This window comes from Cervus elaphus, chromosome 27 (assembly GCF_910594005.1).
Source record: "Cervus elaphus chromosome 27, mCerEla1.1, whole genome shotgun sequence".
NCBI classification, from domain to species: Eukaryota; Metazoa; Chordata; class Mammalia; order Artiodactyla; family Cervidae; genus Cervus; species Cervus elaphus.
The window spans coordinates 35,866,915-35,883,429 of NC_057841.1; the positions used below are offsets into that span (position 1 = coordinate 35,866,915).

General features: G+C 43.3%; 1 protein-coding gene across 1 annotated transcript in view; it reads right to left on the bottom strand.

Moving 5' to 3' along the window:
• Nucleotides 1–16,515, bottom strand: part of TTC39C (tetratricopeptide repeat domain 39C) — a 99,648-nt gene that overhangs the window by 2,836 nt on the left and 80,297 nt on the right. The window contains exons 7-13 of the mRNA XM_043889329.1: nucleotides 13,333–13,426; nucleotides 10,097–10,204; nucleotides 4,418–4,527; nucleotides 3,273–3,396; nucleotides 1,913–2,010; nucleotides 1,459–1,563; nucleotides 152–190 (exon numbers count right to left, since the gene is read on the bottom strand). Coding sequence (XP_043745264.1) covers nucleotides 152–190; nucleotides 1,459–1,563; nucleotides 1,913–2,010; nucleotides 3,273–3,396; nucleotides 4,418–4,527; nucleotides 10,097–10,204; nucleotides 13,333–13,426 — 678 coding nt within the window. The remainder of the gene's footprint in view (nucleotides 1–151; nucleotides 191–1,458; nucleotides 1,564–1,912; nucleotides 2,011–3,272; nucleotides 3,397–4,417; nucleotides 4,528–10,096; nucleotides 10,205–13,332; nucleotides 13,427–16,515) is intronic.

Genomic DNA, 16,515 nt, shown 5'->3' on the forward strand with positions numbered 1-16,515 from the left:
GCTCACTGATTCAGTTATCACTTTCCCCTCCAGAAATATTGTCAACCAGGACAATCGTTTCACAAAACCTCTTGAATTCAGGCTCCAGAGTATACACAGAGGACAAGGGTCACTGGAAAAAGAGAGACTGGGGATTTTTAGGCATTTTTACCTTTGCTTGAAGAAGGAGAGCTCTGCCTCTTCCTACAGTCTATGAATATAAGAAAAATACATTATCTCTTAACACCTATGTTTACATATACTCAAGCACAAAATGTTGTAATAGAAGATTTGTTAATTCCAACAATTCATGGTGACCTAAAGGGGAGTAGACTGCTCATTCAAGCATAATGACTCAATTTTTCTTTAATATAATGATGTTTACATCAAGGAATTACTTGATAATTTTTCATAATTTTAAGTATTATTCTGTAAACAACTAAAAGAGTTAAAATAGTTTAAGACCCTACTAAACAATCTAAAATTGATCATTTATTTGAAGTCAGTAAGTTAGATCTCTTTTTTAAGGCAATACTAATTGAGAACAATCAGCTTCATTTTTCAAGAGGTAAACTATACTTGTTGTATTTTATGTATATGTATTTTAGGCTGCATTAAGAGTAAAAAATTTCTTTAAAGAATATGGTGTTAGAAATTTCTACCAAAATTCATAAAAACTGCATTTTCTATTTTGGTAAAATTAGAATTTCAAATGAGAAAGCTTATCAATTAAAAGCCTATCTTTGGCAAGACAGGTGACATATTTAAGGATTAGGCTAGAATATTTGTTGATTTAGCTCAACTTTTTAAAGATCCATATATTTGAAAGCTGACTTGAATTTATTGAAACTTAGAATTTTATATAGTCAATATTATGTAACTGAGCTTCTAAAAGAAGATATTAAGCAAATCCAGCACTTTAAAATTCTGTTTTTAAAAACTGCTCCATTGTGTTTCAATATACATCTTAATAATCCATCAAATTTACAAGGTATTCTAAAAAATTTTAAGTAATCCTACACACCATCCTCATTTATTCTCACTATAGTCTTTATTAAATTGGAAAGGCAAGTATTTTTTATCTTGTTTTATAGATTAGGAACAAAGTATATGGTTAAGTAACTTAACTGGTATCATACACTAAAAATAAATGATAGCACTAGGATCACAATGTAATTCTGTATTCTTCTGAATAAACCACATTACATAATATTATACCACTCTAAAAAAAGACAATGATTTTGCCTCAAATGAATTTTTGTTCCAAAAGCTATGTTTATCATTGTAACTCCAGGGAACAGATTACCTCCTTCAACACAGTAAGATAGGATTAGTAGCTTTTTGGATTCATCCCATGTGAAATCAAGGGAAACAAAAACAAAACAAAACAAAACAACTTGTTTTAAATAAAGGATGTTTTGTGCCTGTCCACTTCCACAGTTTTGTTGATGAACACTATTTAAGAAAACAGGATCTTACCTCTGGTTTGTCTAATAGAAGACAGCCAAGTTCATAGCAAGCATATGGCTGAACGTATAAGTTATTCTGACGACACAATTCATCTTTGACAGCTCGCTGAAAGAACTGAAAGTAATACAGATGTTATTGGAATGAACTAACAAAACTGTCTGCCTCCTCACTTCCTCCTCCACCAATTGAGACTGTCCTCTTTGATAAACAGCTAGTGCCAGAAAAGGAGCCCAGAGGTGAAGAAATATTCGAAGGCTCTGAAGTCACATTAAAAACGAACATGAAACGTCACCAGCTTCTGGCATCTGAAGAGGATGATCTTCATCTAATAAAGCGGATGAAACTCACACTGTGATGGGAGACTGGCTTTGTGTAATGCTTTTTCCTTTTTCTTATTCGCAAGCCCATATGTAGTTTTTCATAGTTCAGTTCCTTTAGCTATGACACCACATGAACAATTTACCTGAACAGCATCTTCTGAGTTCCCTAGACATTTGTGTATGGCACCAAGAAGCAAATACTTTAATCCAACGACAGATGAGTCATCTACTCCATGGCAAGCTTAAAGAGAAGTAAAGACAGCAAGAAGGGAATACATTCACTTAAATATCATCAGGAGTTAAGAATCTCATTGTTTAGCAACTTACTGAGTTCAAACTGAGAAGGTTCCCCTTCCTCATCCTCATTCGTGAGTCTCCTTAGTCCAAGAAAGTGATAATCTTTCTTGTGCCTGCCAATTACTATTTTATATTTGCATATGTGTTTGAATTATCTCTAAATACAGAGCCTACACTTGTGCATTCAAAAGAATATAGTCCCTAAGATTCTTCCCTGTTCCTTTGAGTTAGACATTGGTAGATATTCCAGACTTGCATCAACAACCAGGAATGGGTTTTAAATTATGAATTTTTTTAAACAACAGAGCAGAACTTGCACATCCAATAACAATTTTATTTCAAGTAATCTCCTTGGGAGGGTTACATACCTACTCTAATTACAGGGCCTCTGTGTACAACTTCTTTTGGAGTTGTATTACTCTGCTCTGGAATATCAATACTGACAAAACTTTTTGACCTTTGAGAGGAAACCTGTTTTTTTCTTAATAAGCAAAAGGCATCTGCAGACTTCTGTCTGATGATAAAAGCATGGGATTCAGGGGCTTCCCTGGTGGCTCAGTGGTAAAGAACCCATTTGCCAATGCAGGAGACATGGGTTTGATCCCTAGTCTGGGAAGATCCCACCTGCCGTGGAGCAACAAAGCCCGTTTGCCACAACTCTGAGCCTATGCTCTAGAGCCTGGGAGCTGCAACTACTGAAGCCCCTGCACCCTAGAGCCTGTACTCTGAAACAACAAAAGGCCACTGCAATGAGAAGCCCACATCCTGCAATAAAGAGCAGCCCCCACTTCTGCCCCATCTAGAGAAGTGCCCGAATGCAGCAACAAAAAGGCTGAGACGAGCCTAATTCCACTGGAATTCAATGGAAAATGCTATATTTGATCACAAACAAGTCTCACTGCAGAACAATCCGATACACTTGAGTCCAAAATATTAATACAAAATCAATTCTGGAGAAGGGCAGCATATACGTGAGATGACATTTCCAAAGGTAGTTTTGAGATGAATAACCCCGATGATCAGAGCATCACCACACACTCCTGAATCTGTCCCTTCCAGTGCTTTCTATCCCCAGTACCTAAGTGATGGAATTGTCTTAACCACTAGGCCATGTGTCCCAGAGAGTGACAGATCTGCACTCTCTGAGTCAGAGCAGATGAGTGAGACGCTGAGGGAACAGGCTGCGGTGTGTACTTCGTTTTTTACCTTGACTCATCCTCTGTAGGTTGGGGGGGGAGCAGTTGGGGAGGGCCTTCCACAAGTACAACACTTCAATGGATGCCAGCACGCAGAGAGCTCTGGTTGGGGTTTGTTTCCGAAATCTCTCTGCCTGCAAGCAGTTAGAATGATTAGGCTACATTTAAAAAAAAAAAAAAAAAACTAAAAAAAAAATACTTCAGAGACATTAGGAAAATGTATGGTTCATATTTGATATGAACAATCCCCTCCCACAAAGTTAAAATTAAAATTTCTCTCTGAATTTTGCTTCCTTATTTTTGTTATATTGGTAGATATGCCTTTCTCTCGTTATTCAATCTAATCTACTGTCGAGATCCAGGACATATTTTAAAAACTGCAGGATGAAACCAGATTCATTTCGGTTTAGGTCAAAGGAACTTATAAAAGCTGGGTGAGATATTAACTCAATGGGTTTATATGCAGGCTGTAACACTAGAGGCCTTTTAGTTAACGTTTTATTGACTTTTTAGTTTTCTAATTAGTCCCAGTCCTCTTGGGGGCATTCCCCATTACAAGTCACACTAAGCCATTAAATGTTCATTCAATAAAAACTTCCAACTAAAAACATGCAGAATTTAGGATATGACAAGTTGTCCTATAACCTATGGTAATTCAGCTAAACTTTATTCTTAAAAAAGTACAAAAATAAATGAAGGCCTCTCTCACTACAGTCCTGGGCCTTTCTGTTGGTCAATTTGATGCATGCTCTTGCTTTTTATTCATCACCCAGTGTGACGGTTTCACTAGATGAGAACCCAGAGTCTGTATCTCTTGCCCAGGTTCTGCTGATCTGCACTCCTCTGAGGCTACCTCACCCTTCAGATACATGCTCTCCCTCTCCAGGGGCTCATGAGCTCTGCAGGGTCGGTAATGTCTCTGTTCATTCAAAGAAACATTAGCTTTAATTATTTGCAACCAACCAGTACTTTGCATTCGGAGCAGGATGACTGTGAGAGAACATGCTCTCACAGTCGTGAGCTACTTGCTCAGCAAGGAGATCAGCTTTGCACAGGATTTCCTAATTTCCTAGGATTTCCATTTGTTGCCCAAGGTGACCATGGTTAGAAATATCCATTATAAACGACACACCAGATCAACAGATTCCGACAGACCTTTTTCACAGAAAACTGTTCAATCTGATTGTTTTTCCTTTTGAAGAGCTTCTGAACTTCTTTGAAGACAATCTGTGCCCCATCCACATCACCGGTGGCTCCCTGGCAAACTGTAAGAAACCATCATCATAATCTTTAAAGTATTAAGGGGGAAAATACCACTAAGGGATACCCAGGTTGATGACACTTGAAAAAGGTTATTACCGAAGGACAAAATGGGAGGAAATATTTTTAAGACTGTTACATGTGGGACTACACCAACCTGCTGATCATCATTCCATTGATTCAATAATTATTTCCCAGCTGCCAGGTTCCCTGAGCTTCACAGGAGCATGTTGGGAAAACTATGGTCCTAGATATTGTCACAGAACACAGTCCAGTGAGAGCTCACACACTTGGAAAGTGGAAGAAAAATGAGATCTAGGCAAGAACAATGAGGAGCTGGGAGGACTGTGAAAGCTTCACACTGGTAGAGGGATATCCCTGTGCCTGGAAAGAAAGTCATGAAGTGTCCCTGTATGCGTGTACTGTCATGAAGTAGTCATGGGTGTGTTCATTGGGCACCTACTACCTACAGCCACCATCAAGGATGTGAAGAAGAAATATACATGTTTACACCCAGAAGAAACTTGAATTTCAGCTGGAGAGAGAACACCCACAATTCCAGAGCTACAATGGATGCAGTGAAGAGAGCTTTTGGAGTCCTGACATCAAAGTTACTTTCAAAAAGCTCAACATGGGAAGAAATGGTTTCTCTTGGGAGTGATCGGACAGCTCTGAGGAACAAGCAGTCAAGCTGAGCCTTGGAGGGGGCTACGATTTTAATCTTCATCTACCCCAAGCCCCAGGCAAAGACTCAAATCACACTGCCTCTGCTTGACCTGCTGTCTCCCTTCTCCAAACTTCAAACCAGGCTACAGTCCCACCTCCTTAATCTGACTTTACCAACCACTCTTTGTCACCCTCTTTGCAACTCCCATGACATTGAATTCCTTTCTATTAATTTCTTGTTGATTTTGTCTTTGGCACACACTGTTTTTCAAGCCCCACTTGGAATGTCCATTGATTTGCTAGTTCTTCCTTCTTTATTTGACTGATCCTAAAACTAGATGGTCCCATTCTCACATTTTGGGGCTTGGTCAAGCCGGGCACAGGGCTGTGGCATGTCAGAGAATGAGCAGCTACTGGAAGGTCAAAGAAATACAAGCAGCAAGGCTTGGAGAAAGCTGAGGACATCAAGGTGATGGGAAAAAGAGAAGATTTCTACTGGGAATCACTGGGATTAGCCTGACTATGAAAAGGGAGAGATAATTCCATTCCCAGTTTTGGAAGCAGCACTGGTCCAGATGTGGGGTCTGAACCCATCCAAAATGACCTCATCTGTTGTGTTACAACATTTCAAAACCAGAGAGCAGCTCAGTGATTGTTTTGTAAAACAACTCCATCATATTATAGACCCAGGAAAGTTAAAAGACTTGCCTGAGGTCACACAATAAATCAATGAAAAAGAGTAATTTCTGCTGCCCTTAGCTTGAGGTTTCCTTACATAACTGATATTATTATAATATTTTAAAAAGGAATGAGCAAATGTGGGGACACAAGAGAGTCATAAACATCAACAGTATCTGGATCTGAATCACCTCTGCAGGTCGACAATACTAATACCTCAGATCCTCAAGAATATATATACCACTTCCTTTTCATAAGTTATAGACAGTTGCCTCAAAGGATGCAGATATTAGAAAGCATGAGCACCTCTGATTTATCCTAAGTCTGAGACTTACACAGACTTAGGATGCTTGGCCTGTCCACTAGGACTAAGCTTTATTGTTGTCATTAAGTTGCTCAGTTGTGTCCAATTCTTTTGCAACCCTATGGACTATAGCCCATCAGGCTCCTCTGTCCACGGGGCTTCCAGGCAAGAATATTGGGGTGGGTTGTCATTTCCTTTTCCAGGGGATCTTTCTGGATCAGGGATCAAACCTATGTCTCCCCACTGGCAGGTGGATTCTTTACCAATGAGCCACCAGGGAAGCCCTTAGAGAGATATTCTAATCTTTTGGGGTAACTTATTTTTTATGTAATTTCAAACGCATAGAAAATTTGCAAGAATAGTACAAGGATATGGTCCAGCCATCCCACGTCTGGGTAATGTACTAAATGGCATTGAAGCCAGGGTCTCAAAAAGAACCACATACCCAGCAGCATCATTCACGACGGCCAAAGGGTGGAAACAACCTACGTGTCCCCGGACAATGAACAAATAAAACATGTTTTGTTTGGTTAAAACATGGTCTGTACACACAATGGAATATTATTTAGCCTTAAAAATGAATGAAATCCTGACACATACTACATTATGGACGAACCTTGAGGACACTATGTTAAGTGAAATAAACCAGATTCAATCAACAAATATTGTTGAGTCCACTTACTCAAGGTACCTAGAAAAGTCAAATTCATGTAGACAGAAGGAGCAGAGTTTACTAGGGGTTGGCATGGGCAGGGGGTGGGTAGTTCTTGTTTAAAGATCAGAGAGTTTCACTCCTAAAAGAAAAGAGGGGAATGGAAGAGTCAATTCCTAGGTAGGTTGATAAGAAGTCCCGGGTCCCTGAGGAGGAGAAAGGGATCTGGGGGCTTTTGAGAAGGGGACAGAGGTCAGAGTTCTCAAGAAGGAGAAAAGGACAAGTGCTTTTTTCTACACAGCTTTGTCTTAAGTCAATGTAACAATGTATCATGTTTCTCCTTAACAGGAACCTTCTAACTAATCTTGTTATCTTAAGATGTATGTTGTGGGAGTGGATCTGGTAAGACCTTTCTATTGTTAGTTCTTATCTTGTTAATTTAAGATGTACGTTGTGGGAATGGGTCTGGTAAAAGTATATAAGGCTTTGATTAAGACTAGCAGGGGGGCACTCCCCATCCCCCTTCTGATGTCTATGTCAGAAGATTTCTCTATCCCTTTTTCACTTTAATAAAACTCTGCCACACAAACACACAAAAAATAAAGATCATAGAGTTTCACTTTTCAAAAAGAAAGCTGGACAGTGGTGATGGCTATCAAAAGAACTTAATGCCACTGAACCACACACTTAAAAATGGTTAAAACAGGGAATTCCCTGTCAGTCCAGTAGTTAGGATTCTGGGCTTTCACCTTCAGAGGCCTGGGGAAATAAGATTCTGCAAGCTGTACAGTGTGGCAAAAAAAAAAATTTTTTTTAATGGTTAAAGTAGATTTTACATTATGTATATTTTACTATAATTAAAAAAAACCTCTCAGCTATAAGATGAACAAGGTTTGAAGATCTACTGTATAATAACATGGTGACTACAGATGATAATACTGTATTGTATAATTGAAATCTGCCAAGAGTAGGAAAAAAGACAAAAAAAGAAAAATGATAAAAAAACAAAAAACAAGGAACCAAGTCCCCAGTGGCAGTGTTTCCAGTCCCTTAATGCCGATCTTCTCAGGCGCTGCTGTAACACATACCAGTCCTTCAAGCCAGCTCAGATAACAGCTCCTGCAAGCGGCCTGCACGACAGTTCAACAGCGAGCCTCCCACACCTCCCTGAGCCTTCTTCATGTGGCACTCTTCACACGTCATTTTCACGAAACCCCCGTGGAGAGGTGGAGCCTGGAGTCTTTCATGCTTTATCATCTCCTACAACTGGTGTGATCCTGGGATTTCCAGTGAGAATAAATGCTCCTCTGTAGAGCCACACTGTACATTTATTTCTTCATGCTCTATGCTCCACAAAGATTTTTTAAAAATACATAGCTCATCACCTTTCTAGATTCCGTATATATGTGTTAATACATGAAACTTGTTTTTCTCTGACTTCACTCTGTGTAACAGGCTTAGGTTCATCCACCTCATTAGGACCGACTCAAACGTGTTCATTTTTGTGGCTAAGGCATGTCTGATTGTATATATGCACCACAGCTTTAACCATCAAGCAAAGGAGACGCAGACACAGAACAGACTTGTGGACGAAGTGTGAGACGAACTGAGAGAGTAGCATGGAAACGTGTAACTGCCACATGTGAAACAGGCGGCCGGTGGAAACGTGCTGTATTACGCAGGGAGCTCAAATCAGGCGCTGTGCGGCAGCCTAGCGAGGTGGGAAGGGGTGGCAGGTTCAGGAGGGCGGGGACATGTGCATACCTGTGGCTGATTCATGTCAATGTATGGCAGAAACCAACACGATAGAGTAACGCAATTATCCTCCGATTAGAATAAAACAAATAAATAAATAGCTGCCCACACTGACTGCGTGACCCCATGACACCACGAGGACAGCAGTCCCTCTGTTTTGGTTCATCACCGTGCAGGGCACACCACGCCCACTCAATAAATAGCTGCAACTTTCATCTGAGATGCCTCTGAGTTCCGTAAACCAACCCTTAACGTATCCCAGCAGCATACTGAAAATAATCCTACTCAAACCTCAACAGCAAGAGCCAGATGAAAATGGATTAAAACCCTGTGGGATCTATAGGAAGGCCTGCGGGTGTAAGGGCTTCCATCCTGATTGCTAATGGACTGCAGTTCCAGAGCATTCTGGATATACACACGAGTCACTGTTAATTCTTCCCCATTTTAAAGAGGCCAGTTACAGGGATGGAATGACAGGAGATGTTCTGTTAAATGCAAACCTTCAGAGAAATAAGAATATATCTAAAATAATGCTTGGATCAGTTTTAAATTTTAAGTAAAAGAATCGCTTCTGTGGGTGTGTCAGGAGAGCTCATTGTTAGACAATTGAAGACAATCCCCACCTAGACCATTCAGCACCCTACAGGCAATTTATGGGGCTCAGGGCACAGACAGCTGTTCTGTCCACCAGGTGGCAGCGTGTCTTTACCGATCTGTTCATTGAAGGGAAAACGGCAATGCACACATACTTCTGTCAGAAAGCATAGGTCGTTTCTGCCACAATGACACGCAGTGTTGAAACATGTTGTGCTCCGCAAAATCACACTAATTAGAACAGGGTTAAGAGGCAAAACAAGGCTGGAACAGACTACTCAAAACCTGTGCAACTCAAAACAAGGGCACTAACTATGCAAATGAAGACATGAACACTATTTAAAAGACATGTTCAATGCTTTAAAATTCTTTAAGCACCTAATAAATGAAAAATAGATTTGAGGAGAAAAAGGAGAGGGGTGAGGGTAAGTTGAGGTTGTTTAGGACAAAGTGTACAAAAACGAGAAGCTCATAACAAGCATGTCCAGGACCCAGCCCTGGGGGGACACGGGCAGAGGCAGGGCGTGTAGCATCGAACTTCCCACCATTCCACTGTGTGGGTGGGAGCGGTATTCAGCTCCTATTCACTTGCAGTCCAAAACAGTACTTTAGCCACTTGATCTGAAGATCTGACTCACTGGAAAAAATCCCAATGCCAGGAAAGATTGAGGGCAGGAGGAGAAGGGGACAACAGAGGACAAGATGGTTGAATGGCATCACTGACTCAATGGACATGAGTTTGAGCAAGCTCTGGGAGATGGTGGAGGACCCAGGAGACTGGTGTACTGGAGCCCATGGGGTCTCAGAGTCAGACACAACTTAGCGATCTGCATCCTCTGCCCGTCACTCTCCATCCAACAACAAGAGGGAGCTAGTCTGAGACAGAGGAGGGCGCGCGTGACCATGTGTACTGGGATCCACTCACCTGCAGTTAGGTAGGCATAATAGCACTGGGACCACCGGGACTCGTTTTTTAGCCTCTCAAAGGAATTGAACGCGTCCTTGAAATTCAGCTCTATCATGCTGCACCAACCTGTGAAAGAGATGTTTTTAGAAAAGGATCCTAAAATAACAGAGGCTTCCCTGGTGGCTCAGTGGTAAAGAATTCGCCTGACAATGGAGACGACACAGGTTCGATCCCTGGATTGGGAAGATCCCTTGGAGAAGGACATGGCAACCCACTCCAGTGTTCTTGCCTCAAAAATCCCATGAACAGAGGAGCCTGGTGAGCTACAATCCATGGGATCGCAAAAGAGTCGAACCCAACTTAGCGACTGAACAGCAAAATAACACACTTTTCAGCTCATTTGTAGGTTACACATCTCTCATCCTGCTGACTTCCTCTGCAAGTGTTCCATGAAAACCACCCTGAGAACTTCATAATTCTCTTTTTCTTCTTAAACATTTTCAATGGGATGCTTTGAGGAAGAGAGGGCATCTCTGATTTCACAACCAGTGAGGCAGTATAGAAGGGAAGGGAGTGAAGATTTCGAGAAAAATGGTCTAATTTGACTCCAGTTGTGCAATAAACCTAAGCACAGCAGCGCTTCTCTCCTAAGAACAGGCAGAGAGAAAGGAATGACGCTACTAGATTATATAACACAGTGACCACCTTGGAAGTCTCACACACTCACCAGCGTGTTCATGATCACTGGTAATTAGCAAACTGCTCAGAGGAGCAGAGAGCAAGCCAGTGAGACATTAAGTTCTTGCCACCCTCCCTCTGAGGGGCAGAGAAAGGACCCAGCTCTCTCAGAGCAAAACATCCTTAGGCTGGCATCCTGGGGGTGGGTAGGGGTGGGCAGAGGCAACAGCAGCAAGGACATAAGGAGTTTTATCCTCTGCTGTTAATAACAGCAGCTCCCCATCATAGAGCCAGCCATGTGTGTGCCAGGCACCTGATGTAATTCTCTCTAATCCCAGTGCAGTCTCGGAAAGGTGGCTGATGGTGCCGCACCTGACCAAGGAGAAAGCCTAAGGCATGAAGAGGCTTCGTGACTTGCTCACGGTCACACGGCTTAGAAGAGGGAGGGGCTGAGGATCAAAGGCCATCGTGCTCTCCTGTCTGAGATCTACCTAACAAATTCTGTTATCCACTGCACCACAAAGTAGTCACGTCACCTTACACCCTACAGGGATGAGGGGAAGCCACACTTCCAGGAAATTCAGCGTCAAACTCCACGGGATATGATATGAAGTTGATGTATTTTAGAGTAAAACCTGGGGCTAATTATTTCCATCCTAAAATAGACTTCAGGGTAAGATTTGGGTTCAGTGCAAAAGTAGAGGCGGGAGGTAGCACCAAACCAGAATAAGGAGGCTGAGTTCTGACTGCACTGTTCCCACCCTCTACCCGCACCCCAGATTAACCCTCCTAAGTCCCTAGCACTGGGTTCCATGGTTTCTAAGCTTTCTTCAGCTCTAACATTCTGCCCCACCACAGGCCCAGAAATGGTACACACACAAGAAAAGGCCACCATGATCAGTTAGCAATATATACAGTATCAAATCTTTATGTTAGACACTTTACTATAATGTTACATGTCAACTCTATCTCCATAAAACTAGAAGAAAAAGAGTATCCTAAAGAAGAAACATGAAAGGTCACCAAAGCTAGTTCTTCAAGTTCTATACTACTTCATCAGTTGTGAAATTAGAGATGCCTTGTCTTCCTCAAAACATCCCAGTTACCGTGTCTCATATTCCATTCCATATTATGGCTACAAACCAGAGCTCCAGCAGAGCTGGTTGTTGTTGTCTAGTTGCCAACTCATGTCTTTTTTGTGACCCCATGGACTGTAGTCCGCCGGGCTCTTCTGTCCTGGGATTTCCCAGACAAGAATATTGGAGAGGGTTGCCATCTCCTTCTCCAGGGGACCTTCCTGACCCCGGGATCAAACTCGAACTTCCTGCATTGGCAGGTGGGTTCTTTACTACTGAGATATCAGGGAAGCCCCCCAGCAAAGTTTAGACTACAGAAAAATGTATTTCCCACTGGATCACACTTGATCTTCACTTTCTAAGCTATGACAGATGTATAAAACATAATACTGTTTATTGGGCAGTTCTCAAGCAGCACACTTCTTTAAAAAAAAAAAAAAATTCAGGAAGACAAATACATCTATGGCAGGCAAGCAAGCGGCAGGCACTGTAAGGTCCACACTGCCAGGTGACAACTGCCTCCCCAGGCTTCCCCCATCTCTTCTTTTGTGTTTCTGATGACAGCCTTTGGAGTCTCAATTTCCCTTTTGGTTCTCATCACCATCTCATCTTTTCTCCCATCTCTGCTCCCCACTTCATTCCTGGTATGTGTGCTATATACAGTGTGACCTTGCAATCTTGGCTCAAACTCTAAAAAGCATGAATCCCTTACTAAAATTTGTTCCTGTTGTTTCAAGTCCAAAGTTGTGTTTATGCTTCTCAGCATAATTAAGCCACTGTCACAGTCAAGGATTATGGAATCACTAATGTATTTTAGTGCAGTCAGCCAAAAAAAAAAAAAATCATAGCAACAGCTTTGGCAGAGGGGAGAGGGGGGCTAAATCTTGGGCAAACAAATGCCTCCAGGCCTGTTTATATATGCATCTCCAGGAGGGGAGAAGCAGGAGGAAGTGGCTAACACGTGTGCCAAGCACCCTGCTTCACACTCATTCAGGTACTTTCATCTAAACCACACAGCTGCTCCAAGGGCTATTGCAGGGCGAAGTCTCCTAGTTAGCTGGTAGAAGAGCTAACTGGGCTTGGAATCCGTGCACCCAATCTCTCCTAAGCCGGACTTTTCCTCTCAGGTACACATTGGTGAGAGGGAAGAGATAACAGTTCTGAATTCTAATATCCAGTCCAATAAAAGAGTCAAAATTGGTTCTTACTCAATTCATTTAACTGTGCCTATTAGCTTAGAGTCAAATCGTCCAAGGAACGAATTATTGGAAAGAAGTAATGAGAATTCACTGAGATAAGTATCGCTACTTGCGCTACACTAACAAAGCCCTATTATTACAAAAGGCAGCCGGCATTTCACAAAGACACAAACTGAACAGCATTTACAGTGACAAAGCGCACAGGAATGCATTAACACTTGCAGGACAAGAAGCTGGACAGAAACTGCTGTGTTAATGTACTATTTCACGACAGGAGACTGGACCGACATTCAACACTTACCAATTTCATAGAGACAAACATGCTGGATTTCTCTCTGGTCTACTGCAAGTTCCAGAGCAGTATGGAAGGAAGTCAAGGCACTGTTGATTTGACACTAAGGAGGAAAACAGAAACACAGTCATTGGCTTAAGATCTATCATTAACACTGCGACAGAGGATGAGATGGTTGGATAGCATCATGGACTCAAAGTTCGTGAGCTTGAGCAAGCTCCGGGAGATGGTGAAGCACAGGGAAGCCTGGCGTGCTGCAGTCCATGGGGTCGCAAAGAGTCTAACGCGACTGAGCGACTGAACAACAAAAGCGTGTTTTCCCAAATTCAAAAGCATCTTTTCCCTTCTAGTTACTTTAAACAGATTAAGCAGTTATAGAAGAGAGTGCTTTAAAGACTTCTGGGGAAATGGCCCCGTCCACAGTTGTGAGCTAAACAGCGCTCAGAGCACTTCTTCTGCTCAGCCAGAAAGACCTCCGGGAGGGCTTGGCCCACAGCCCCTCCTGTCCCGGGGGCTCTGGTGGACTATAGTGATGAGCTGATCTGGCTCCTTAGTACAGGTGACTTTGACAGGAGAGGGACTGTATGTCCTCCTCCTGTGTATACCCACCAGACCCAGAGAGACTCACAGTCAGCACTGTCGGGAGCCAGTCCCCGGATCCAGCCTCAGCTGCTCTCCCTTCTGGGACCCCCCTCACTCTCGACCCCACAACTCAGAGCTGTTGTCAGATTGCTTCCGGTTATCACCTCTCTTCTCCGAACACTTTAGAAACTGAGGATCCAGATTTTACTTCCTACTTTTGCATTCATCCAGTACTGTCAAGAACCGAGAGACTCATTAAATGTCTGTCCTGCTCTTTCCTGGTTAAATACATTTAGGTTTTCCTTCCACGAAAGATCTCTTTCAAAGTCTGCTGACCCAAGGCCATAAGCAACTGGTAAGAGCACCTAAAAGGCATCATCAGGATGAAAGGGAGGTAGATTAAACCCTAAATAGGGCAACGACAGGCATTAAGTATCACATAACACTAAGGAATATAAATCCTAAATGTCCCAAAGTCCTGACGTATGCTCAGAAGTGTTCGTTTCTCCCTCCTGCAGGTGCCTGCAATGCGATGCTCATCTGCCCTGTCCTCAGCCCTCCATCCTGTGCATCTCCCCCCGCTGCTCCAGGGGAGCTCCCTTTCTGATGCTCGGGCTGCCTCTTCTCCCCACAAGCAGCCAGACTGGGGCATGAAGGGTCTAAGAAGAGGGGCTGTTGGTCCCCTGAGCCCAGCCCCCCCCACATTCCTCAGTGCTGTGATGCCCGATCACTGCAGGAGGCCCCTGCACCCTACACAGGGCACAGATAAGTCAGCAAGGAGATGTGCAGGACAGTCTGTGACTCAGGAGCACTGGGAGCCAAATGGCTCAGGACCCAAGGCCACAGCTGGGCCAGTAACTGCTCCTGCCCCACGGTGACACTTCACTCTGCCGGCAGCCAGCTTCACACTGAGCACTCAATCCTGTGTCACCCCCACAAGAGCTCGCCAGGCAGCCACAGCACACATACACGTGTGTGTGCGCGCCCCACTAGCTCGTATTCTCAAGGAGCTCAACACCACGTTGAGGGGACACTCACAGGAATGAAAGAAGCGCCCTTCTCTGACCTCGAGGTGTTTACACTGATTTTGAGCACAAAGCGGAGGGGTGTGTGTGTGTGTGTGCGCGCGCGTGTGTGTATGCATGTGTTTAGTTGCTCTGTTGTGTCTGACTCTTTTTCGACCCAAAGGACCGTAGCCAGCCATGTTCCTCTGTCCATAGGATTCTTCAGGCAAGAATACCGGAGTGGGTTGCCATTTTCTCCTCCAGGGGATCTTCTCGACCCAGGGATGGAACCTGCATCTCCTGTATTGCAGGCAGATTCTTTACTGCTGAGCCACTGGGGAAGGCCACAAAGCCAAGATACCAAAGATAAAAAAAATCAATCTCTTATGAAAAGCACGTGTGTGGAAAGATCTGTACGCTCATCATGCCCATTTATAACTTTCTGGATCAATCGTTCCTTCCTGGACCTTCCTGGTGGTCTAGAGGTCAAGAACCCATCTGCCAACGCAGGAGACACAAGTTTCATCCCTGGTCTGGGAAGATGCCACAGATCAACTGAACTGAGCGACTGAACCTATGCACCACAACTTCTGAGCCTGTACTCTGCAACAAGAGAAGTCACAGCAACCAGAAGCCGGTGCAACTAGAAAGTAGCCCCCCAGTTGCCACAATAGAGAAAGCCCACACAGCAATGAAGACCCAGCACAGCCAAAAATAAACTAATAAAAAAAGTTCTTCCCTTCCATCACACATGCACTCAACTTAGCCCATTTACACAGAAACCACAGTGTTAGGGTGTCTGCTTTGCATGGATCTCCTCAGTTTCCCAAGTTAATGGCTCTCAACTCTCACACAGGGATGGGCCATCACTACCAAGCTGACCCCAGCAGATGGCAGTTCTATGCCACACTGCCCTTCAGAGGGCAGAAAACTACTCAGTCAACATTTGTCAGTCAACCACTGTGCCCGGGATGGAATGGGCTCCGGAGATACACAGATGAGTCAAAACTAAGCTGTGAACTCAAGAAAATAAGAAACCAAGTAATAGCTGAATCAACATTATTTCCCTTAACCCTTTCAAAGAGTCTGAGATAGGTGTGTATTAGTTTCATTTTCAGATGAAGGCACTGAAGTTCAAAGAGGTTAAGTAGCTTGGCCAAGGTCGAGGGCTAGCAATTGACTAGTATGTAAATTCTGCTCCAACTGCCTCCAAAGCATGCATTCTTCAGGGAGAGGGATGCAGGTATGATTAAATGAAGGATCTGGAGAAGAGGGCCAGTTCCTAGATTATCCAGAGGGCACTAAATGCAATCAACAGTATCTCTACAAGAGGGAAAGAGAGAGAGAGAGCTGATGCAAGTAGGTGGTGGTTTAGCCGCTAAGTCGTGTCCAACTCTTGCCGCCCCATGGACTGGAGACCACCAGCCTCCTCTGTCCTTGGGATTTCCCAGACAAGAATACTGGAGCGGGTTGCAGTTTCCTTCTCCAGGAGATCTTCCTGACCCAGGGATTGAACCTGGATCTCTTGCATTGTAGGTAGATTCTTTACCATTTGAGCCACCAGGGAAGCCTGATGGAAGTAGAGATGGTGGCATTGTGACCACAG